This window comes from Apteryx mantelli, chromosome 4 (assembly GCF_036417845.1).
Source record: "Apteryx mantelli isolate bAptMan1 chromosome 4, bAptMan1.hap1, whole genome shotgun sequence".
In the NCBI taxonomy this organism is placed as follows: Eukaryota; Metazoa; Chordata; class Aves; order Apterygiformes; family Apterygidae; genus Apteryx; species Apteryx mantelli.
In genome coordinates, this window is record NC_089981.1 from 29,921,497 (window position 1) to 29,945,803 (window position 24,307).

A 24,307-nucleotide genomic window follows, 5' to 3' on the forward strand; every position below is an offset into this window, starting at 1 on the left:
TTATTCACCATTAAAAAGTTTTCTGTAGTCTAAACTGATTTTCCCTTGCCACAGTGTAAACCTATCACTTCTTTTTCTACTGGAAATGGATATGGCAAACAGTTTATTTTATTCTTCTTTGTAACAGACTTATGTATTTGAAAATTTATTCCTCTGCTCTCACTTTTATTTCAGCTAAGAAACCCCAGCTTGTTCACTCTTTTCCTCTAGCCAAAGCCTTGCCAAAGCTGTGTATTGATTAATGGATTACTTCACCTGCTTATACAGTTCAGAATGGTATCAGTCTTTTTTGCAACAGGATAATATTGTTGACTTGCGTTCAGTTTGTGATTCAGTAAACTTTCAGATGTCCTAGATCCCCATGCTGTTTCAAGGTCCTGTAAACACAAGTGTAACAGTAGCTGCCTCTTCACGGTGCATTTTACATTGCAGAATGTTCGCACTTAAGATAGTATTAACTTTTATCTGGGCACAGGCCCTATTTCTTACAGCAATATATAACATAAATATGGGTATACTATAACGTGGATAGACATCCACTGGGCCAAGTAGAGGATGCTGCTGCAGTTAATGAAATTAGGATGTCTCCATTACAAATAAAGAAATGAAAATTGGGTTGTATTTGGGCCATGGTTTGGATGTGAATGTTGGTAAAGCTCCTTGAGATCTTAAGTTTCTTACTCCGATTTCTATTCAGTCCTCTCTTGCGCTGTATTTACCTGCCTCCACAAAGTGATGGCAATCTGAAATACAGTAATCAGACTTACTCTCACTGAAGCAAGTTCAAAGTGGATTTACTTGCATTCACAATTTAGGACCAGGGACTACTAGCTGTTCTGCAGCTCTCAAGGACTGGTAGTCTGTGGTTTTACAAAACAGAGAACTTTAAATAGACCCCTACTATCTCCAGCTTGACTTACTGTTAAATATGTCCTACTATTGTGAAAACTAATTTCAAAGTTTGGTTTCTGCAGGAAGACATTTTAAAATTGCATGCTGAATGTTTTTCCAGGCTTTAACTTTTTGCCTATTGTCCTCACTGTGGCAAAATTCCTTTAGTCAAACTTCGTCCAGGTTACTGACGTTTGGAAGAATTTTAGCTAGAAAAGTGAGATAACACCTTTGCAACACTAAATAAAAATAGGAGCTCCTTCACATGGTTTTGTAACAGCAAACTACAGATTAGGGGAGGGAGAAAATAACTTTAGAATGGGGAAATAAGACTCAAATAACCTTTTTTTTTGTCAGTTTCTTCCTTTTTATCTTTCAGCTGTTCCAAAACCATGTGGAAGATCACATACTTGGACTATAACGTTACAAAAGGTCTTTAACCTGGTCGTGAATCTTCATCTTAACTTGTCTGGTGTAAAGATCATATTGAATATGTGTATTAATTTGCATTTGATCTAAATATTTACTGTAACATATAAGGAAAATTCCCAGCATTTCATGCCAATATGTTTTGAAAGGCCCATGTTTTAAGATACTGCCGAGGACTGCTAAGCATGGAAAAGTTTTGATCTGGGGAGAAGTAATAGACTTAACTGCTCTCTACAATCATTTCAAAAGGAACCCTGAAGCCTGAACAACAGAAGCTGAAACAAGTTAAAAATAAAAAAAAGCTTATGTGGAAAACACAAAAATCAGCATCTCTTTTCCTGGTAACAGTCATTCCTTCCAAGGTTGTTGCTGCTCCAAAGTTTTTCTCCCTGACAGAGACCATCAGAGACTGAGCAGTGACAGTTTGGTTCTTTGTGGAAAGCAAGTGTTGTCTCCTTCCCCCTGATGGCAGCAGCTGAGCTCTGCACATGACCCAGGCTTCCCAGACCTCCCAAGCCAACAAGAACGCAAAGCAAATAAAGAATCCTAACCTTACACCCAGTCTCCTTTGATTAGAAATCTCCCTTGTGGCTTTCAGTCTTCAGCTGTCTCCATGACAGGCAGCCTCTCTCTGAAACGGGTTAAACTCTCTCCAGGATATGCCAGTTTCCTCTCTCATCTTTTTGGGGTATGACTGGGATGACCCTGCTTACAAATGCTTTCCCCATTGCAACAGGAGCTTGCTTGCTTCTTCGACAGCATTTTTCTGAAGAACTGAAAGACTAAGAATAAGATCTTTGGTACGTGTAACATGACACTACGTTATGCAGTGTAGACAAGGCAGTAGACATTTAAGAGGAACATAAGCCACTAATATCCAGAGAGAGCACATGTAAAAAAAATAACCCTCTGAGGTAGCAACAGTGAGGACTTTGAAACCATACTTTTATTTCAAAACTCAAGTATGTGATACTATACAGTACAATACCAGCACACTTGTGCAAAATCTTACAATGTTACAAATTTAAATATGATACACAAAAATAGTGCCCTTTTAAAATTCCTTTTACTAAAAACATCTGTGCTGTGCAAGGAGAAACAATAGACGTGTCATGTTAAAGCAGAAAAATAAATATTGCACCTCAAGAAAACTATTTCAGTGTTAATAGCATAAATAACAAATCTATTTCTTGTTATCTGATGTGATCTTTGAACACAGAAGAGTTTTTTTTCCCCCGCAGATAAAGCAAACTAATATCCAGCAGATAAAATTACATTTAGAATGGTTTTTGAGCTCAGCTTAGTTTTCTATCAGGGAAAAAAAACCCAGAAGGTGTTTCCATTAATTAATTGAAAAATGTAAGCAAAAGTACTTAATGTGCTGTTAGTCACTGTGGTCCATTATTTTTTGTGGACATTTTGCTAACAGTAGGTATAAAAAGAACAACAATATATATATTTTTATAAACCGTTTTATCTTCATTTTTTAATCCCCATTAAAATCCCTTGCCTCTTTCAGTCTATTACCCATACCAGTTAATAACTTTGTGGCTAAATTATACTCACTTTAGATATGTAAGTAGTTCCATTCAAAATGGTACGACTACTTAAAGAAATTCTCCCTTCTGCACTAAGTCTACAAAAAGCCAGTGTGCTGAATTGCAAAAAGAGGATGGAGAACCTGTCCAGATACTGACCTCACTATAACTTATGACATGCTTAAATTCAAGCAGTTGAAGAGTCCCATTGATATCAATAAGATTCTTCATGTGCTTAAAATAAGGTGTTGGACCCAGATCAGTGCAGATGTGAATAAGAACAAATTAATTTGACGGCAGGCATTTTTAACTCTATTTTTCTCAAGGCAGCCCAACATTTCCACGTGCTGTAATTTTTGGCATTGAGGATTCTGAATCTTCAGGACTATTCATCTTTAATTTTTATTGCCTTATTAGGTTATCAACAATATGTCTAAAGATTTGCAAGTCAAAGAAGCTGATTCTAATAATCAATTGTTCAAAGAGCCATTGAAATTTTTCTTTAAATAGTTAAGTATACAACATGTCATAGTAGATCTTCATAGTTGGCTATTCTAACTGAACCAAACAGATACCAGGTAATTTGCAAGAAACCCTCTTCTGTCTTATTCTTTACCAATTACAATTTTAGACCAAGTGACACTTTCCCATCATCCTTTTTGAACTTCCTTAAACACTTTATTTTATTCCTCAAAAATATATTTTAAATAAAAAACAACTCCCCCAACTGCTTATAGCAATTTTTTTTTGCAACAGTGGTAGTGGTCTCCTATTTTTTCCTTTCTCCATATAAATATCTTTTAAGAAACATGTGACTAAAGATGCAACAAACAAAATTCACCAGCAGGATATATGTTACGAGTGCCAGATATGTGAATTAAATTTCTGACTGAGTTAGAAAACTGTTTTCTTTGCTAGTTAGCTTAAAGTTCAATGTTTACATCAAAAGAAAACAAGTGAATATTAGCTGTACCTGAACTGTAATTACAGTACTTCATAACCTCCTTATCCTTCAGTTGGTAAACTGAGCCGTTAATCAGTCAGAAAATGCCAAAAGAATGCAAGACCCAAGAGTACAAACAAGTGTCACACTGATTTTCATATTGTGGCTAGATTCAAGCATATAGCAATGGAAACACAAATGCAATTTATCTTCAATCAGAAGTGAGATTCTGCAGGTACATATGATATACCTTAAGTGACATGCATTTTGGTCTCAGCTCTAGACATGAATTTTCAGATAATGGCTTCACTGTTTTGAAATTACTTATGTCTGAAGATTTCAAGTTTTCACATTCTTCTGTAAGAACTCTCAATTCCCAAATAGGCAAAACAATTAAAAAATCTGGCCAAAAGATTAATCTAGCATGACCTGCTAGTTTAGTTTTGAAGGCATATCAGAATACTAAACAAACTGCATCAGATTCTGAAAATGAACTACTAAGAACATGCAGTGACCTCTTTAAAGTCCTCACTGCTTTGCTGTTCTCATTCAGGTAGGCACCTGCAGGTTTTGGCTCAACACAGTACTGTGTTCCTGCTGCAGATCTCAAAGGAAGCCTATATCCAGTATTAGCATAGGACAGAGTCCATTCAGAGTGGTCGCCTGCCAGTCTTCCCGTGTTCAAGACTGCACATCTAATCTTCCAGACAGTAGTTACTTTTTGTTGCAATCATCAGTGACTCTGAGCGGCATACACTGCATTGCTATTCAGAGAAGCAGTAAAATTTGTTACAAAGCATATCCCTTTGATACATCAGAAGTTCCCAGTTGTGCCACCTAGACCTCATCTTAGGTTTTGCCGCATATCCCATTCAAATAAAGAGGTGGTCCCATTCTTAAAGTCTATCATAAAATGCATGTGTGTTTGTACTTAGTACTCCATTTAAATAATCGTACAGATAATTCCTCTTATGAAAATTACTATATCAGCAATGCATTTGGTCTGATAATATAATTTTACCTTCCACAAAAGGCCTTCTATTTCTACCCAATAATTGTGAATAAAAAAATTAGACTCTTAAAACCCAAAGGACTTAAATGCCATTAATACTTCAACAATAATCAATAAATTCTGGAAATGCTAAGGTAAAGCAACTAACTCTGCAAATGTAGTTTTTGATTTTCTTCAAAATCATAAGACAGACATCAATGTCCTGTGCAAATATTTCTATTAAATGTCTTGGTGGTTGCTGATTACTGCCACAACCTTATCATGATTCAATATTACTTTATTCCTATCAATCACTTACAATTAGCAGGACAGACAGAAGTATTTATCATATAGTCATTTTGGCAAGCTGTGTTCACAATGTATCTCCAAACCTGATGGTGTAGAGTAACTCATGTGTTTTAACAGATCACATTTAACAACCAGAAAGATGACTAAGCACTACCTTTAACAACTGTGTTCTAAAATGTGTGCTTGCTCAGGTACCATAAATATGTGTTAGTTCCTTTATTATTCAGTGCGTTGCTCATGCTGAAATCCTGAGTTCCACCAGGAATACTGATGGGCAGCAGAACAGCTGGCCTTCCCTTCAGGTCCCTCTGATATTTCATCACAGGAGTTGTATGAATGGTAGATCCATAACACCACAGCAAAAATGATTATCGCAGCCACTGCAAGCCATACCACATTCCAGTGTTTACACAGTTTGGGGTACAGTATATGTAAATAATTAATGATGACTTCAAGTCTGCTGTAAAAGGAAAAAAAAATCTGTTATATATTAATCATATGCAAATTGATTATCTTAAGCTTCTAAATTTGAGGACTTGCATAGCTGTATGTTGCATCATCTTTCTTCCAAAAACAAACACCTTATCAGAGAAGAACATTGTTAGATTGTTCCAAGAAGAGCTGTAGACTCAAACACGGGTGATATTTGCAAGATGTGTAAGGACAAAGGACAAATATTAAGCCATAAACTTGACTTCTATTTCTCCCATCTGACAACAAGATAATCTCAGAACTTGATAAGATTTAAAATTCTGCCTAGCTCAGTTAAACTAACTATTAGAAAGAAAACATTTCCTAGCATAGAGTTTCCTGATTGGCAGTGAGGTGGCCATCCTTCTGAACATGGCTTGAATCTCAAATTAACAGATGTTTATAATCACAATAAACTGGGAATGAGTCCTTTAGGATCAGGTAGGGATCCCTACCTTAGCTTGGGGTTGGACATATTACTTTCTTTGGCTAGTCTTCAATGTCTCTGCAATGAAGAAGTCTCTGCTTGTAAAATGCAGGAAATTGAATGCATATTGAGAATAGAGTTGATAGAGCCACCAACCTTAAGAAAAGCTGAACATTTCAGAAAAAATTTTCAGTTGGGATGCTGATAAGCAGAGGATTCAAAAATCCCCACAGTAGAGGAAGAGCACTGAATACAGATGAAGGTAATAAATCCATCCTTCTGCTGAAAGGCAGGGTATTTTAACTCCAGCACGGTGCTGTTCTACAGCATCTACATAGCTTCTAGAAGGACCAGGCACCTCCAAGTCAGAGTACAAGCTGAGGAATTCCTGTTAATCTGCATTCACCTCGTAGATATACTGAAAGACTCATCTCTTAACAGAAATAAAACTTTCATAAGACAATGCATGCCCACTGGGAGATGCATTTTAGCATTTAAAGAACTTCTGTAGAATATATTTTACCTCAAATCAAAAAAAGAACCCCATCAAGATAAAGCATGTTGATGTACAAATGTCAACATATGGTTTCAATCGAAAATGTCAAAAATAAACGGTTTTGCATTTTGCAACTGTATTTTCTTGGAAGATATCTTTTTGTGAAAGTATGATTATTTCAAATCTGTTTTCCTAGATTTGAAGAAAATGTCAAGATAATAGCATGAAAAACGTGGTTGGATACCTCAAACAGGGAAAAAGATCAGCCCTTCCTGTAGACATATTACACCACTGTCTCACCTGCTTTTCAGGTTTTTTATCTCATCTTCATTTTCACTTTCTTCATGCTCATCATGACTTTCTTTTGGTGTCTCTTCATCTTCTTCCTTCAGTTCCTGAAGTTCTTTGGTTTTCTTCAAGCCTTCCTGATAGCTTTAACACACAAAGCATTTTTCTTAGTCTAATATGCTGTATATGTCATATGCCATATGTTTATTACATGCAATAAAACACAAGTAGCAGAGATGTTGCAACACTTTGAGAAACAAAGAAAATCAGTTAGAGGCCATGAATATGCCACACAGAAACACAACCTTCCTTTAAAGAGGATTACATTAGCTCTGTTACTGTGTCTATCCTCTCTCAAAAGAAAAAGAGGTTATAGTTCTCAACAGAGCACAATTTCTGAGTATTGTAAAGGAGAAGGACTTTTTTGCTTGCTTTATTTTTTAATTCTGTTGAATACTTACTTTTTTTCTTCTTGAAGAATAAATACAAATCAATGCTAAAGATAGGTGAGTTGTTGGTTTCTGCAGTATGAGATCAAAACTTTTGTCCCACTCTTCACAAAGTTCTTTGCTTGGCATTTAGAAATGGATAGACACCCAAACTGATAATTACTCCAAATCCTGTTGTGCAAAGCACTTTGCCACACACAACCATGATCGGGTTAGAGATCATTTAAGCAAACTTGACACCCACAAATCCATGGGCCCTGATGGGATGCACCCATGAGTGCTGAGGGAGCTGGCGGACATTATTGCTAAGCCACTCTCCATCATCTTTGAAAGGTCATGGAGGACAGGAGAGGTGCCTGACAACTGGAAGAAAGCCAATGTCACCCCAGTCTTCAAAAAGGGCAAGAAGGAGGACCCAGGGAACTACAGGCCAGTCAGCCTCACCTGCATCCCTGGAAAAGTGATGGAGCAGCTCATCCTGGAGGCCATCTCCAAGCATGTGGAGGAAAAGAAAGTGATCAGGAGTAGTCAGCATGGCTTCACCAAGGGGAAATCATGCCTAACCAATCTGATAGCCTTCTGTGATGGAATGACTGGCTGGGTAGATGAGGGGAGAGCAGTGGGTGTTGTCTAGCTTGACTTCAGTAAGGCTTTTGACACTGTCTCCCATAACATCCTCATAGGGAAGCTCAGGAAGTGTGGGCTGGATGAGTGGGCAGTGAGGTGGATTGAGAACTGGCTGAATGGCAGAGCTCAGAGTTGTGATCAGTGGCACAGAGTCTAGTTGGAGGCCTGTAGCTAGCGGTGTCCCCCAGGGGTCAGTCCTGGGTCCAGTCTTGTTCAACTTCTTCATCAATGACCTGGATGAAGGCACAGAGTGCACCCTCAGCAAGTTTGCTGACGATACAAAACTGGGAGGAGTGGCGGATACGCCAGAGGGCTGTGCTGCCATTCAGAGAGACTTGGACAGGCTGGAGAGGTGGGCAGAGAGGAACCTCATGAAGTTCAACAAAGGCAAGTGCAGGGTCCTGCACCTGGGGAAGAATAACCCCATGCACCAGTACAGGTTGGGGGTTGACCTGCTGGAAAGCAGCTCTGCGGAGAAGGACCTGGGAGTGCTGGTGGACACCAAGTTAAGCATGAGGCAGCAATGTGCCCTTGTGGCCAAGAAGGCCAATGGTATCCTGGGGTGCATCAGGAAGAGTGTTGCCAGCAGGTGGAGGGAGGTGATCCTCCCCCTCTACTCAGCCCTGGTGAGGCCACATCTGGAGTACTGTGCCCAGTTCTGGGCTCCCCAGTACAAGAGGGATGTGGCACTACTGGAGCAAGTCCAGCGAAGGGCTACAAAGATGATGAGGGGACTGGAGCATCTCTCTTATGAGGAAAGGCTGAGAGAGCTGGGCCTGTTTAGCCTGGAGAAGAGAAGGCTGAGAGGAGATCTTATCAATGTGTACAAGTATCTGAAGGGAGGGTGTCAAGAGGATGGGACCAGACTCTTTTCAATGGTGCCGAGCGACAGGATGCGAGGCAACGGGCACAAACTGAAACACAGACAATTCCATCTGAACATGAGGAGATACTTTTTCACTGTGAGGGTGACAGAGCACTGGAACAGGTTGCCCAGAGAGGTTGCGGAGTCTCCTTCTCTGGAGATATTCAAAACGCGCCTGGACGCAATCCTGTGCAACGTGCTCTAGGTGACCCTGCTTGAGCAGGGGAGTTGGACATGATCTCCAGAGGTCCCTTCCAACCTCAACCATTCTGTAATTCTGTGATTCTGTGATTTTACTGCAAAAGTTAATGTCTACTCTTTATTCATCTCCATGTACACTTTTCAGAATCAACGTTTTAGGAAGTTGTTTCAGACTATCTTGTCATGAAGCCGAATATTATTGACATAACTTCCACCCAACTCAGTCTCTGGTATAACTTTTCTCCAACAGTTTGACTAACATTAATAAAAGATGAAAGTGAATCGCTACAAATACAATGAATGATGCTCACTGAAGAAAGGCTCCACATTGCTCCAATTATGGTCATATTCTTGGAGCTGGTATTGATTATATCACTCATTTTGTGCTTAAAATTACATTATCAAAAACACAAGTCTTCATCTGGCAAAATATATTTACAGATTTAGATCACTTAAGATATTCTCACCCTTTGTTATATGCTTCCTCCTCTATCTTGGCTTTAGTTTCAGGGTTGATGTCTTCCAAACCACTCTGTGTCAAGACAGAATTAGAGTTTTCAGAGTCAGGCTCTCCATTAGACCTTCCACTGCCAAGAAGAAAGAAACAGAGAAAGTGAAAATAACGCCACTGAAATGTATTGTATTTGGTGCATGCTACTGAAGAACAATTCATGTGACTCCTGATCCTTTAATAATCAAACCAAATGTATCTTGGAAGGAAAATCTGAATTTTTTCTTTCTTTTTTCTGTGTTGGAGAAATGTCTTGCAAAAGAAAAAGAAAAACACCATAAGCAGAATTTTAGTTTCAAAATGTTGTAATTTGAGAACAGCCAAGTAATAGGTCTTCAAGGTATTAAAGCTTGCATTTTTGTTTCTCTTTTTTAAAAAAAGAAAAGAAAAAAGCATTTGTTTTCTGGCTTATCCATAATATTTATTTGCTATTCTATAAGGTAATTCCTCCTGGAGCTTTCCAAAAAACCTCCTAAAAATTGTAGCTTGCTATGGCAGAGGGAAAAAAAAAAGAAATAATGCCAAATATTAAGTTAAGAACACATTTTTCTCATTTGCCTTTTAAGTACTTTTTTCTACTGACTTTATATGCTGAACCAGTGCACAGATAAAAATAATGAAATAAATAATAAAAATAATGAAATAGATAATAATAATAATAAAATAAATAAAATACATCCACAGCTTCTGTCGCTAAAATGTTTCCTAAGTAAAAGCTTTGAGTGTTTAGCTTAAAGATAAGCCATTCAGTATTGCTTCAAAAGAACATAACCATGATAAAAATATTCCTCTCTTTCTGCAGTGCTTGACCCACCCTTATTCATTTAATTCTCGGTCACAGAGTTTAAGTCATTCAGACATAACTGTTAGCAAATCTTGCAAAGTCAAGGTTTAATAAGCTCAACCATGGATCCCATTCCAACTTCTAGAATATAATTTTTTGTAGGCCTTACCCTTCTGGCACTAAAATCAATGGAAGAATAACTCATCTTGATTGACACCATCAATTGATTTTTTCCCAAGAAATCACATTGACTTGACAGTAGTCACCTTATGGTTTCCTTAATTTCATTTGTCCTTTAAACACACTATGAGCATAAGCTCAAACTTCTTAAATATACACAACTCTGCTAAACAACTATGTAATTTTACAGTACAATAGCAGCTGGCCATGCATACATACTTATGCTCAAAGTTTAATTTCAAGTTCTACTGCTGTTACATGATAACATGAATACTTTTTTTTTTTTAAGAATCAGTGAGAAATGCTGATAAGTTTTCATTTTTTTGCAGAATTTCTGTACAAAAGATGGTTCAAATCTTGCAGTTTTACTGAATTGCAACAACTAGTGGCAATGCTTTTTATCCTAGTTTATAGTTTTTGCTTTATAGTCTTTGATTTCCCAATTGTCAAATATTTTCATTCTTAATGAACCATAAAGGCAAAATGAAGCCATAAAATAAATTTTGTCCTGTCCCAACACTCGACCTAAAATATGTGAAAATTAATGTTCTAGTCTCAAGAGCTACAAATCCTAAAGCTTTTAATTTGCATGACGTTTAAAGCATCTGAACAAACTTTAATCTAAATTAATATTGCAGATATTTCTACTACTGTGATACTGTACACAATTTAAACCACCAACATAATAAAAAAAAAAATGTAATTTTTTAGTAAGTTTTATTTCTGAAACATTAGCAAGCAACTTCCTTAGAATGTGCAAAACTTCCTAAAAGAGATATGTGTTTGGAAAGATGCTTGTCAATTTTTTATTTTTGCTTTCTAGGGTGTTTGCACACACAAATAACACATAAACACATGGGTTTGCAAACATAACAAAATTGGTATCCTGTTTACAAAGATCTTGTAGAACAACCTGGGTATGCCTTCTGTTCTCATCCCCTTCTCATGTGTTTTCCTATCGTTCACCTTTGCCTTCTGTTACTACATGGGCTTTACATTTGTCATTAATGAACTGAGAAGCAGTAATATGCAAACTGCAAATACACATTATATTTTTTCTTAGAGTGCTTTATAAACTTTGGGGCTTATAAATTCAAGAAATTTGACAATATTAAGTTACATCCCTACATGAATTTCAACTATCAAACTTAAGTTTCCTCCAGAAATTTATAGATGCATGTGCTTTCCAGCAGAGCAATTCTCTGCTTTCCTTGTTCATATAACTATTATTTTGTTCCAAAAGTAGTACTATGTAAACCCATGGAATGACTCAGGGAACAACTATGGAAAACAGATTATGACAACACATGTAAATCCTGATAGAACATGCACACTAATGCTACAAAGTAATACAAGGTCAAAGGGGCAAAGGTTTTGATGAAAAATCTTTTTGCAACTCATAGGTACTAGAAAGATATAGATGCAGAGGTTTTGGCTTGTTTACCAGCCTGAAAAAAATCCCCTTTCATATCTCTACTCTTTTTTTCACTCTTAAAATGTAAACTTTTTAGGTTGGTATAACTAAAATCACAACCTTAATGCTTTAATGTAGCTGAATATTCAGTTCATTTGATATTGAAGAAAAAATAATTACTCCTCAATTTAGTCACTGTTTTCACTTCTATAAAAATTTTGATGATTTAGCATTGCAGGAAATTACACTTTTGAATTTCATATACTTATCCATATAAATTTCAAAACCTAAATGACATTGGATATCATACTATTTCAAAATATGATTCTTACCAACTAGCCACATGTTGAAAAGGCAAGGGCAGAACAGGAACTACCATTACCGGGATAGTCAGCTTTAGGAAAATATAGACCCAGCAGGGTTGCTCGTGGCCAACTTTAGATACAACATTAATTTATTCTGAGAAATACAAAAAAATCCACGTGCATTGTAAGCAATACTCCTAAATCTCACAAGTTCTGAAGGTAGGCCTAGCCAAGTGTGTAAATGTATAATCATCTGCTGCATTTGTTGCTTCATGAGTTGTACTGACTGTTGGATCATAGAAGGCTCAATTTAGTTTGAGATATTGTTTGCAAATTCTTTGAACATGAAGAGAACAATATGATGGTTATGTAGTAAAATACAGTTACCAGATCTTGAATCAACGTAAGTCAATATTGTGTCACTGACTTCAATACCTTGCACCTTAGTATAATTTCCTTATAGAAACAGTGACATTTTCCTCTCATATTAGGATTTAATAAGTATTGAAAAGATCTAGAGAAAACTCACTTCTCTAAAAGTGCTGGCAGAACAGGAGTAGATGTTAGATTGCTCCTTCCATTATTAGGTGATTCTGACTGTAAATTGAAAGACAGCAAGAAAAGTGAATTAATTTCAAACGAGTCTTCAGTAAAATGGCAAAGTCAATGTGCTTCTTTTTCTCACACCCACCAGCAAGAAATCTTTAAAAAAGCTTCCATCTTACTCCCTCTATCCACAATAAACAATGGTTTTGAACACTCAGAATAACTTTGTGACATTGCTGTGCCTGTCTACCATATTTATTTTCTCCAAGTATCTAGTCTCTTTCTTCTTCGTATATTGATCACTGGACAGTAAAGTTATTGTATTTCTTCTCTCCATATTATCCTAGGAAGATTAATTTGTTAGCTGAGGTTTCAATGGAAATTTTTAAACAAAAATAAATGAGTTTTCTTTACTTGGTTCCTGAAACAATAACCTCTGAGCACATAACTAAACTGCACAGACAGGTTGTTTTCTTAAAACTCAAACGGATTTAGCTTGTCAGCAAAACCCCTCATTTAAATAGTCCTAAATTTGAAACAGAAAACTGTCAGATTTTCAGGGTATGTGCCATCTTAGCTCATCTTTGGAAGCTTGGTATCCCTGGCACTTTTCCTACAAAGAATTTATATAGATTTATTAGGTCCAGATTAGATTCTCATTTAACTTATTAAAACTTTATAAAACAGAAAGTCAAGATAGAGTCTGATAACTCTATTAATCCCAGACCATCACAGAAGCTCTGAAGTTGTAGCACACACATTTCTATAGGTTAATTACATGCTTTTCTATTTGGTGGACTTTGTGACGATGACTAGAAGCTGCCACGTTACCAAAGCAGTCCGATCATTTTCTGTGGATTCCAGTTAAAATTTTTCTTCTTGTCTGGACAACTACTTTTACTACTACTTTCCAGTACATTACCATTAATTAAAAGGCAAATTGCCTCATCTTATGTCTAATGCCTCTGAACCAACAGTAGGCCCTATTCAGCTCTGTATCTGAAGGTGATCATTTTATGGGGATAGATTCTGAAAGCATAAGTCCTTACACAACAGGAATTACCTTTGACACCCCCCCCCCCTCCATCCCCAAACAAACTATATCAACAAAAGGGCATACATTTTTCAGAAACGATGGCTTGGCCCTATGTGAAAAGGTTTTGGACAAGAGGTAGTATCTTTAAATTGTGGATTTTACTTACCAGGGATGGCATTGAAGGTATAGATGAAGCTGTTGGTGACTGACCAGGAATGTTTAAGGAGTTAAATTTAGGAACAACAGCAACACTGACTCTCCTGCGAGGCATATTCTGTGATAAACAATATATTTTTTTCTATCATAAAACAAGGTAGGCTGAAGAACAATTCTACAAGTCAATAGGTGCGGCAAAGATGCAGGTTAATGTCAGCATGAATCTCTTGGGAGAAAAGAGAGTTGAGAGCAAAATTAAGGTAAAGGACTGTTAATGCTGTGGTCTTCTCCCCAAACTTCCTTCCTATAGTACTGCCTGGTATGGCATGTGCATAGTGAGAAAAAACTCTTTCTCCTCCACACAGAAAGCCCAATAGTGTAAGTCACACAACAGATATGTTCTGAATTGATATAAGCTATTATCTTTGGTTAAGCCAGATGTACAGTCATCCTGGGAAAGATGCCAGTCTCACAATGTCAGGAAATAATGAAGTTGCACATGAAACTCTTCTCTTGCTATGTGCCCATTATGATATATTCATTAATTATATAACTATGTATTATTACTTACAGAAACAAAAACATCCGCTCCCTCCCCAAAAGAACAGAGCCTTCTCCCCCACCCTTGAGTTTTTAGATATCTATCTAGCATCATGTGACACTGCTTACATTTCCCAAAGGCAAAGAAAATCCTTTGTATGATAAACACATGCTAGTTTTACACAATATATTATAGCTCAATTATAGACCAAATAAGCTTTTGCTGTTATTAAGTAAGAAGCCAGATACCTCATCCTATGAAATATACCTAATGCAATCTATGGTTCCCACTGACCAAAAAAACAAGTACAGGTAGCATCTAACAGCTTCATCTTAGCGCATATCCAAACGTTTCTAGCTTTCTGCTCTGGATAACTACGGAAAAGGAATTAATCACAGATTTACAGATCTAGGATATCTAGAAGAGGCCACCTACCCTATCATCCTGGTTCTAGGCAGTACCTGCTCTACCCGCTCATGAATGACAGGTTCATCTAATGTGCTCCTAAAAAATGACACTGGAGAGTCTGCAGTCTTGCTAGGCAGTCTATTCTAATGTTTTATTAGACTGTAGACAAAACTTTCTAACAGTAATAACCTAAATCTTGCTGCAGTTTAAGGCTTCATAAATGGCCTATTCACAGGATCACGGAGAACAGTTAATTCCTCTCTCTAGCATTTTTGACAAGTCTGAAGTCTTATCATGTTTTCTGCATTCTTTAGAGTAAACAGCCTCAATTTTTTCCATCTTTCCCCACTGGTCATAATTTCTAGATCTCTGGTTATCCTTGTGCATCTCTTCTGGCCTCTTTCCAATTAGTCCAAATCATTTTTGAAATGTGATGCCCAAAACTGAATTGTGAACTCCCTTGAAGCTGAATCAGTGGTGAAAAAAGCAGAATAGTTAATTCCTGCACTGAGCAGATAATAATACTGTTTATTTACTGGAATGTATGATTGATTTTTTTGCAATAGCATGAAATTGTTGATTATTTTAAGCTTGTGATGCATTACATGGATCCTTTTCTGCCAGATTGATATCTAGCCAGCTGCTTCCCATCTTATATTTGTGCAGTGTGTGATGTTGAATTTGTCCTTGTTCAATTTTATCCTTTTTTGGGATCACTATTTCAACTTATCTGGATCATTCTGAAATCCAGTCTTGCCCTCAGCATGCTCTGTGCTCTAATTCTTTCCACACAGCACTAGGAGGTAGTAGGAATAAACTAAACCTAAAGTATTACAAACCAAAGGAGCAAAAACATGAAAAGAAATGCTAGGGGGAATAATACCTCTGATCACCAAATTTCATAATGGTCAAATTAGGACTTGGCTCTCTCAAGTTACTGGTTATTTTAGGAAGCTGTATAATAAACTTGGTCTCCAATACTTGGAAGTTTTGCAGAAATGAAACAGTGGCCTTGTTAAAATTATTAATTAGTCAAATTAAAACAATCTGAGACAATCTCTCTCTCTGAATACTTTGTCAAACCAAACAAGATCCTCCGATGCCAACTGAAAAATGGGCAACACTTATGAATAACTCTGTTTATATTTAAAGTACTCTGAACATGTTATTATTGTTAAGATAACAAAAAATGGTATGTTCCTAGAATCCCTAATCATATAGTAAGGTTTAGATCTAATAGTCAGCTTCTGTAAAACCTCACAGAAGAACTAGAGCAAAGCAGAGGACCTGAGCCGTTCCCTGTAGCACAGGTATGTGGCCTGGAATACAGTTATTCTTAAATACATAGGTCCCTTAATTATTTACAGCTCCATAGCAAGCATTATCATTATTGCATACAGTCATTCTTAATCAAGTATCCAAAATTTGCACTAAATTACATGAACAATATTGAGAATTTACCAGGACTATGTTTTAAATACAGACTATAAAACTGAATGTGTATAGACAAAGAAATTTCACTACATAAAATGTTCACTTGATTTTGTTCCCCTTTTTACCTTTCCAACAGTAAGGGACATGGATCTAGATGAACGAGGTACTCCATCTTCTGCATAAAAAACAGTAGATAAATAACAGTCTTAGACTACATGAGTATCTATAAATACTATCAATAGAGCCCTTGCTTATATTTCAAACTCGGACATACTGCATTTATACAAGTTCTATAGTGACTGCGTATTTATCTGTTATACAGTTCAGGCCTCAACTACTTCTGTAGAAAATTGTAGTAGCTGCACAAAGTGGAACCATTACCATCTTTACTGAGATCAGAGACTAGCCTACTATTTGCCTCTATAAGTCAGTTTTTCCAAAAGAAAAATATTGATACTTCAGTTTCCATCAACCTATGAAAGGTTGCAAATAAAATTTTTCATTTTTTAATAATAAAATTCTGCCAGCATCTGCCATCACAGAGGTAGATGTACAAAAAACACGTAAGCTGTGCATATATACAAGAGTCCAAAACAAACAGTTTTGGATCCTGTCAGAATCTGATAAGCGATAATGATTTTAAATTACTGTACTACAGCATTTAATATGGCTTGGAAATATGAAATATTTTAGCTGTTACAACTATAAATTTTTGAAATCTACTTCTGTAGAACAGAACTTCTTGAACAGATTCATGATACTTTTTGTGATAAATAGCAATAGACACTTCTCTGTTTAGAGAGAAGACAAACCCTTGAATTTTTATTTTATTTTTTACCAGAGGCACCATAGCTTCTGCTAGAATTCTGATTGGCAAGTTTCTTAAACTCCATTAGCTCAGCGTGATCCTTTTCATATGTTCTTTTCAGATTTTCCACATACTGCATCATCACTTCTGTTGCCTTTGACATACGCTTCTCCTAAGCAAGAAAAGAGGGGAGAACACTCAGGCAACCTCTACACTTCTCAAACAAATCATATGCCTCTATGTCTATGTTCCCCGTCAGGGCCAAATCTGCAATATTCATTCATAAAGAAATATTGGTACCTCCAGAACCAAAAATTCCTAAGCTATTTAGAACACAAATGCAATAATATATATCCAGAGAATATCACCATTTATCTTGTTGTATGTTGTCTGTCTGTGTGCCTGTTATGCAGCAGATGTGCACTTGTATTTGAACTCTCAAAGGTCTTAATCACTGGCATCAGCCTACTCACTTTAGTGGGTAGAAGCAACAGTTTTGAATTGGGGAGGGTATTGCTGTGTTCTCATTTATACTTCCTCTGTTCTTATACTCTTTAGAACTGTCTGACAAACTATGGCCAAAGGCAAGCTACTGAACTAGATGAGCTTTTTGACCCAAAAAAGCCATTCTTATTTTTGCTGCACTGATTTTTAAAATGTTTCTTATGATGAATATAGCTCTGAATAACATGTATGCTTCTATTGTACAGATGTTGAATAGCTTCATGGGTAATCTCCTTCTGTTTGAATTCTATTTCCTGACTGAAATTGTGTCTTAACTGATACTACATAAAATACCATAAATCTGTCAAAATGACAAAGTAAAATTCAAAGGGCTAATAAACCCTATGTGTGAAAAAGAGGAAGAGTGAATGTGTGCAGCCAAGATGCGTGTTAGACACTGGGATATTCTTACCTGGCGAACAGCTCCAACCATTTCAGCACGGCTAGATAGTCTAGCAGCCAAACGACGCAGCACAGCAATATCCTCCAGTAGCTTCTGGTAAGCTTCTCTGTGTTCGCAGTGATGCCATAAGGCAGCTGAAGACTGAAGTGAAAGTACATAAGCCATGGTGTAATGTCATGCCACTCCTAGTTCAGATGAACTGGCCTGAGCCACAGAAGTTGTAAAGATATGTCTAAGCAGAACTACATGTGGACAAATTAGCCCCACAGGAATGCTGCCTCCACCACCAGAGATAATCAGGCTAGTGCTGTTGCCCTGTTTCAGGATGATGCTTTGCTACATACTGCAGGCACATCTTTAAAGGAGTTAGCAGGTTGTGCACATCTGCAATACTGTTCCTGTTGAAATCAATATTTTATCATGGCTAACTACCTATGAACTTTACAAATGCCACTCTTATTTTAACCAGTAGGTACAAATGATTGCTGAAACACAAAGAACATTTGAATTTACTGGGCACAAGGTGTTACAAGGCCATTTATGTTCTCTCAGTTCCATGATACTTTACCCATTGAAGAGAAATCAGGGATTAGATTCACAAGAATTCAAAAAATAACAGAGTAATAGCAACCTACGTGGCCAGCTAAAACAAATGGCAATTGCAATTTCTTATCCATTTCTTATCTATCAATACATACACTTATGCACTTGATTAATATTGTCACTTTGATAGCTCAGAACTAATACAGAAAAGCACTGAACCATAAAACTTCACTGGAATTAGTTCCTGAAAGCAAGCGTGAATTTGGATATTTTCTTATCAAAGCCTTATTGAACACCTCTTCACCTAGTTAATAGTTCTGTGCATGAAAAAATTTATTTGATACAAGAAGTCCCATAGAACTTAGTTCAGACTCAGAGGCAGACTTTGTGATGCTGGGCAATTCCTGTATTCTTAAAGTGCATTTTCAGGATGCACTAGTTTTGGCATTGAGGTTTTGTTAAGTAATCACTGTGTTGCTCTTCATACAATTATACCTCTGACCAGCTGCCTTGTGCCCTAGTTCAGTACACCCCCTCACTTGAACTACTGCAAGAGTAAACCAGTGCATTGAAATGATTTGTGTGAAAAGAATAGCCTCTCCTCCTCCTCCCCACACCCAAAAGAGGGGAGTGATAGGCAGTAATTTTAACAAGAATCATTTCAGAGACTGCATTTGTAGTGCATCTTGGTATAGAAACACAGTTAAGAGGCTGATGAATTTACTGTAACAACAACAATTTCTCAAACTGATTTATCACTGAAGCCAGTGTGTGAACAAATTGCAGCCTAAAGTTGACTGCAAGACCCAAGAAGGTATAAGGGAACCTGTGTGAAAAATACATGCACAGAATTTCAAATTTTCAAGTGTTTCTTGGCAATTGTAACTTGTTTTCTTGAAGAAATCTGAAATTCATATAAATCAGCTTTCTCTTGAAGTTGGCTTTTTGAATAAAACATCAATTATCACAAGGTCTGTAAAAAATTACAAAGGCTGGCCATGCTGTGATTAAGCCACATAATATGTTCCTGTCCTACAGAAATGATGATAACCTCCCACTGAGATGGGAACAAGTGTGGGTCTAATATGATACAGATTATACAGGAGCCGTCACTACATTTAATCACTTGTTAGTTTATTCTATTGTATAATGATATATATTGTATAATGAAGGCATCAAAAACGCTTGGAACAAAAGCTTTTATAGGAAAATGGGCAGCTTCCGCCTTGTTGTAAGTCATATAAAAAAAAGTTTGTAAGAGCCAGACTGCAGTTGGTGAACTGGACAAAGGAGGGGGAAGCTAACCATATCTGTCCCATGCTGGAAATACGGTCTTTGGTGCATGATTAGGGATTCTTGACAAAAATATGTGTTAATTCTAGCGAACTAATTGCTTGCAGTTTAAAGAGCCCTTATACACTAGTTGTACTAATGTGAATGTAGACAAAATATTATAATAAATAAAACACAGAGATTTAATAGGCTGTTTCTGTTTGCTCTTCAAAGAGAGAACAGAGGAAAGAGCAGCAAACATTGCCCCCCTTTTTTTCTTTAAAGGAAAAAAGTTAATCTGCAAATGCAGATTTAGAGTTCCAGATAAAATACATAAACATCACAATCCTTGTTTATTTGCATCTTTTCTCACCTGGTAATTTCCATAAAGCAAATGGGAGACTCTTATGTTCTCTAACTACGGCAACACCTCCTTGTATTATGTAAATTAGGTCTACTGACATTTCAGTCAGCAGCAGGGTATCTATGCATCTCCCTCTTGTTTTTGCACAAAAACGTGTGCAGCATAGTATAAATTGATCTGTCTCACGGATATATTTGTCATTTCAGTTAGACAGTCCAGAGAAAGTTGATCAGAAAAACTGAAAGCAATTACTGACAAAAGAGTATCAGAGAAAGAAAACAGCTGCAATGAGAGTTATAATATGAGAAGTATAAAAGCATTCAGGCCCTTAACCTGCCCTGGGATTAAAAGTAATCCTTAGTTTTGCCTTTCCTTTACCTCTTTCTATTATCTCCAGTTAAGAAGTCTTTCAAGGCACAAATCTCAGGACTTAGGCTTCAAATCATTTCAGTATCTTGCCTAACTGGACACCTCAAGCTTACTGCTAAAGAAGGTGGTCCTATCACCATGGATCAGTTCTTAAACTGCAGTTCTATGCGCTCTTAGCTTTGCCACAGGCTTATTTCAAGAACTGAACAGAAAATTCACAGTATTTATCCCTGAAGTATGTTAGCAGAAGTAGGGCAATTTCCTCTGCTTTGCATTTTTTAGCAATGCTGGCCCACTCTGGGAGAAAACACTCTTTCACTCTTCTGTAGAGTAGCATGGGCTTACAGTAATGAGCTTGAGCAGCAGAAAATGGAGTTTGGGGTCTGAATTTACAATTAGTATAAGCAAGCACAGCCACATATTTCAAATGTGTGTGTGCACATGCATGTGCGTGTGCTATACTTCAGAAAATAATTTATTGTTGTTTTCTTACCGTAATGGCTGCTTTAAAGTTTTCCAGTTCCTTCTCAGCATTCTCTTCAGTAAGATTTCTCTCTCTCTCTGCATGGTTAATTCTAGCTTCCAAGGTATAGCTATCATTTCTAAAAGCCAAGGAAAGTTGTACAAACACATTCTGTATGGATTAAAAAAAAAAAGGCATTTTTAAGTAGTGCCAATGAAATGTAGAAATTTCAAATAATGTCTTATGTACAAGGTATGTTTCACTGACTTTGGTGCTTAAATAAGTATTGGAACAGAAAACCTGAAATATCTGAAAAGCTAGATTGTTTCAAAAATCATTTTCTTTACTTCCTCTAAAATAAGAATAAATGTGTTGCTGCCTCTTTTCCTGAATGCTTTTCTGGAAGATCAGTGGAGCAGTGTGTACACAATGAAGGAAGTATCAGAATCACAATGGATCTCTGTTTTCTAGCTGGACTTCCTCCAAGGGTCCCCAAGGTTTTTAAACAGATAGTCCATGCAGAGGAAGTCCAGGGATGAGCTCACTGTTAGCATTGTTTTACCTAAGAGATAAACACCTACTACTGAAGCCAGCAAAAGATTAAGTGTTAACATTTTTATTCTCTTGAATGTTGCCTTTAAAGAGTGCTTCTTTCTTTACCAGATGTATTATTTCTTAGGATTAATAATTTACAAAGTACAAGGCACCAATAGTTCCATGTGATTGGAGCTATGTAAATAAAGATCTTTTTCTTCACTTTCCCAAAACTTCTATTGGCCAAAAGCAAAAATGTAATCCAACTCAGAACATAGTGTTAGTTTCAAATTTTTATTAATTTGAATATATGATAATATTTTCCAAAGTGAAGTTATATTTTATTAAGAAGAATGTAAAAACAAGCATTGTGCTCCCTCCTAACTCTTCAAGTATTTTTTCAGATTTATGTTGTATGGGGCAATGGCTCTTCTTTCATTAAATTACGTTTGTCATTTCAATGGACCTCTGTATGTATTTTTTTTCTGAGGAATATTTTTTGGCAAAAAATCCCATTATCTAGTTCTAATAACCACACTTAGACTTATAGTATGCACTTAAAATTGAGGCATACAGAATTAAAGGCACTGTTAAATCACAAGCATAACCTAGATTATAATTAATCTACTTTTGCGACAAATTCAAATTTGGAAATAAGGCACAGATTCCGAGGGTAAGGAAAATTAACCACTGAAGTAAATTAAGGGACAAAATTTACTCTGCATCACTGAAAGACGTGAAATCAATCTAGATCGTCTTTCTATAATCAATCATGAGTCAGAGCTTGCATTATTCAGATTAGAGTAGAACATATTGCAATGGCCCCTTTGCGGTCTAAAATTATAAGAGCGTACTTACCTCAACTTCTTTTTCTGTAAGTGGAGGGGAGCTAGAAATAAAAGCAAAATAATTGATATTTTAATTAATAATGTTTGTCTCTAAAAACAAAGCTATTGAAATACTTAACTGAAAAGAACAACAAGTGTCCTCCCCTTAAATATTTTATTTTTTTTTATTTTTAATTTTTTTCAAAACAGTATTTAATTAATTCAATTGAACCTGTTACAGCTAAACTACATGTTTTTCCAAATAACAGCATAGTATCACTGGAGTATTGACCGAAATATACTACAGTTTCTGGCAGCCTGCAACATATATCTGCACTATGTTGTGAGAAACAGTACAAGAACAAGTCAGAAGACATCTGTTTGGTATTGCTGCTGATTTAATATGCTATATTTGAGACTATCATCTTTACCTGTTTTCCTTCTGCTAACAGCTGAAACCTCATGATGATGAACACAGATAATCACAGACTGACAGAACCATCCTGTTTTGGTTGTTACCTTTGGTTAAAGTTAGCTAACTTAGCTAACTATTCTTAGCTGATAATGAATCTGACACTGAAAAAAATATATGTAATGGAGTTTTTTACCAAGAGAATGATTACTGACTGCACAAAAACTTAAAACCACCCTAAAAAAAAAAATGTTACCAAACTGTGGTTCCATAGAACATTCTAAAATAAATGAGATAGACAGATCCATTATATTTCAAGATCTCACTTAACAGCAGTCCCACCCTATATTTGAATATACAGGTTCTTATTCCCTATATTTTGTCCAATATTTCAGAAGGCTATTCAGTCTTTACATAAGTGAACAAAGAAGAGAAACACTTGAAAGGAATGACAGGACATGTATATACAAATTCTATTGGATACCAGTGACTGACATTGTGGTTGACATATCTATTATGCACTGTGTGGATGGAATACTTTCAGAAGATTCATATATTAGTGCCAATCTGGTCGCAGGATGGTTTTTGAAATGGAAAAAAATCAATACACCTGGCATCAATGAGCAGTAAATTTTTCTCCATGGATAGAATAATATTGATACTTAGAGTAGTGGCTAAAAGAAGGGAGCCCAGTATGTTCCCTGTGAGGGAAAACCATATTCTGCCAAAAGTCATAGTATTCATATTACTTACTGTTATTCTAGAATGGAAGCTTACTAGAAGGAGTAGTTGCTTTAGAAGGAAGTTCAATAATATTTCTTTCTTTAATTTGCTCCAGCAGATATCAGTAATGTTCTTCCATACTTTAACAATAGATTCGGTAAGCAAAACAGAGGCTTTTTCATTTCCTTTAATGATGTACACCTTGTTTAATTACAGGAAAGAAGAGAATAGTGTACGCCTCTGCACATGCAATATAGCTTGACAGCATAAAATGAAGAAGTTAACTTCTTTCATTTGGCTGGGGATGTTCTAGCAAACGTACAGTAGGGATAAAAGTTGTATATGCACTGACTCAATAGACTGAGCAATCCTATTCATTAAAGGATATTACCTGAAAAACAGATGAACTCAGGTTATATATTATCTGATATTCAAAGCCAGTTCATCATTTGCCTGTTTTGTACTTGGCTAGAAAATTATTCTTCTTTTCAATATTTGATTACAATCAAGCAATGGTCTCTTAGAACTTCCTCACTTATCTCATGCATTCAGTTAAAGTTTGTATATAACAATTCTTCCATAACAAGTGTTAAATACTTAATTTGTCTGCACAGAGAACACCTATTTGACATGGATTGCTGCTTCAAATTATCACAGGCCACTGGTATTTATTAAAAAGCATGGACGAAACTAGGAATAGTTTTGGCCAAATATATGTTTGGAATTGGTTTTAATGATTAATAAGTATTTTTTGTTACAGTTATATTTCTCTCAAAGAAAAGGCTTATACAGAAATATGAAGAAGCTTAGCTGCATCCTAATGGTACCTTATATGAAAATAAGAA

At 36.3% G+C, this 24,307-nt stretch overlaps 1 protein-coding gene across 8 annotated transcripts in view; it reads right to left on the reverse strand.

The window, feature by feature from the left end:
- Window positions 1–2,062: 2,062 nt before the first annotated feature.
- The window catches only part of IRAG1 (inositol 1,4,5-triphosphate receptor associated 1), an 85,058-nt gene continuing 62,813 nt past the window's right edge, over window positions 2,063–24,307 (reverse strand). For 7 of the 8 annotated variants that reach the window (XM_067296126.1, XM_067296129.1, XM_013957913.2 and 4 more), the window contains 10 exons: window positions 22,359–22,389; window positions 20,997–21,137; window positions 17,965–18,096; window positions 17,079–17,220; window positions 16,366–16,415; window positions 13,868–13,975; window positions 12,649–12,716; window positions 9,393–9,512; window positions 6,796–6,927; window positions 2,245–5,561 (listed from right to left, as the gene is read on the reverse strand). In XM_067296126.1, the coding sequence (XP_067152227.1) occupies window positions 5,321–5,561; window positions 6,796–6,927; window positions 9,393–9,512; window positions 12,649–12,716; window positions 13,868–13,975; window positions 16,366–16,415; window positions 17,079–17,220; window positions 17,965–18,096; window positions 20,997–21,137; window positions 22,359–22,389 (1,165 nt within the window). In that variant the 3' untranslated portion in view covers window positions 2,245–5,320. Of the gene's footprint in view, window positions 2,095–2,244; window positions 5,562–6,795; window positions 6,928–9,392; window positions 9,513–12,648; window positions 12,717–13,867; window positions 13,976–16,365; window positions 16,416–17,078; window positions 17,221–17,964; window positions 18,097–20,996; window positions 21,138–22,358; window positions 22,390–24,307 lie in introns of those variants that run through there. The other variant, XR_010884077.1, reaches the window with a different exon arrangement.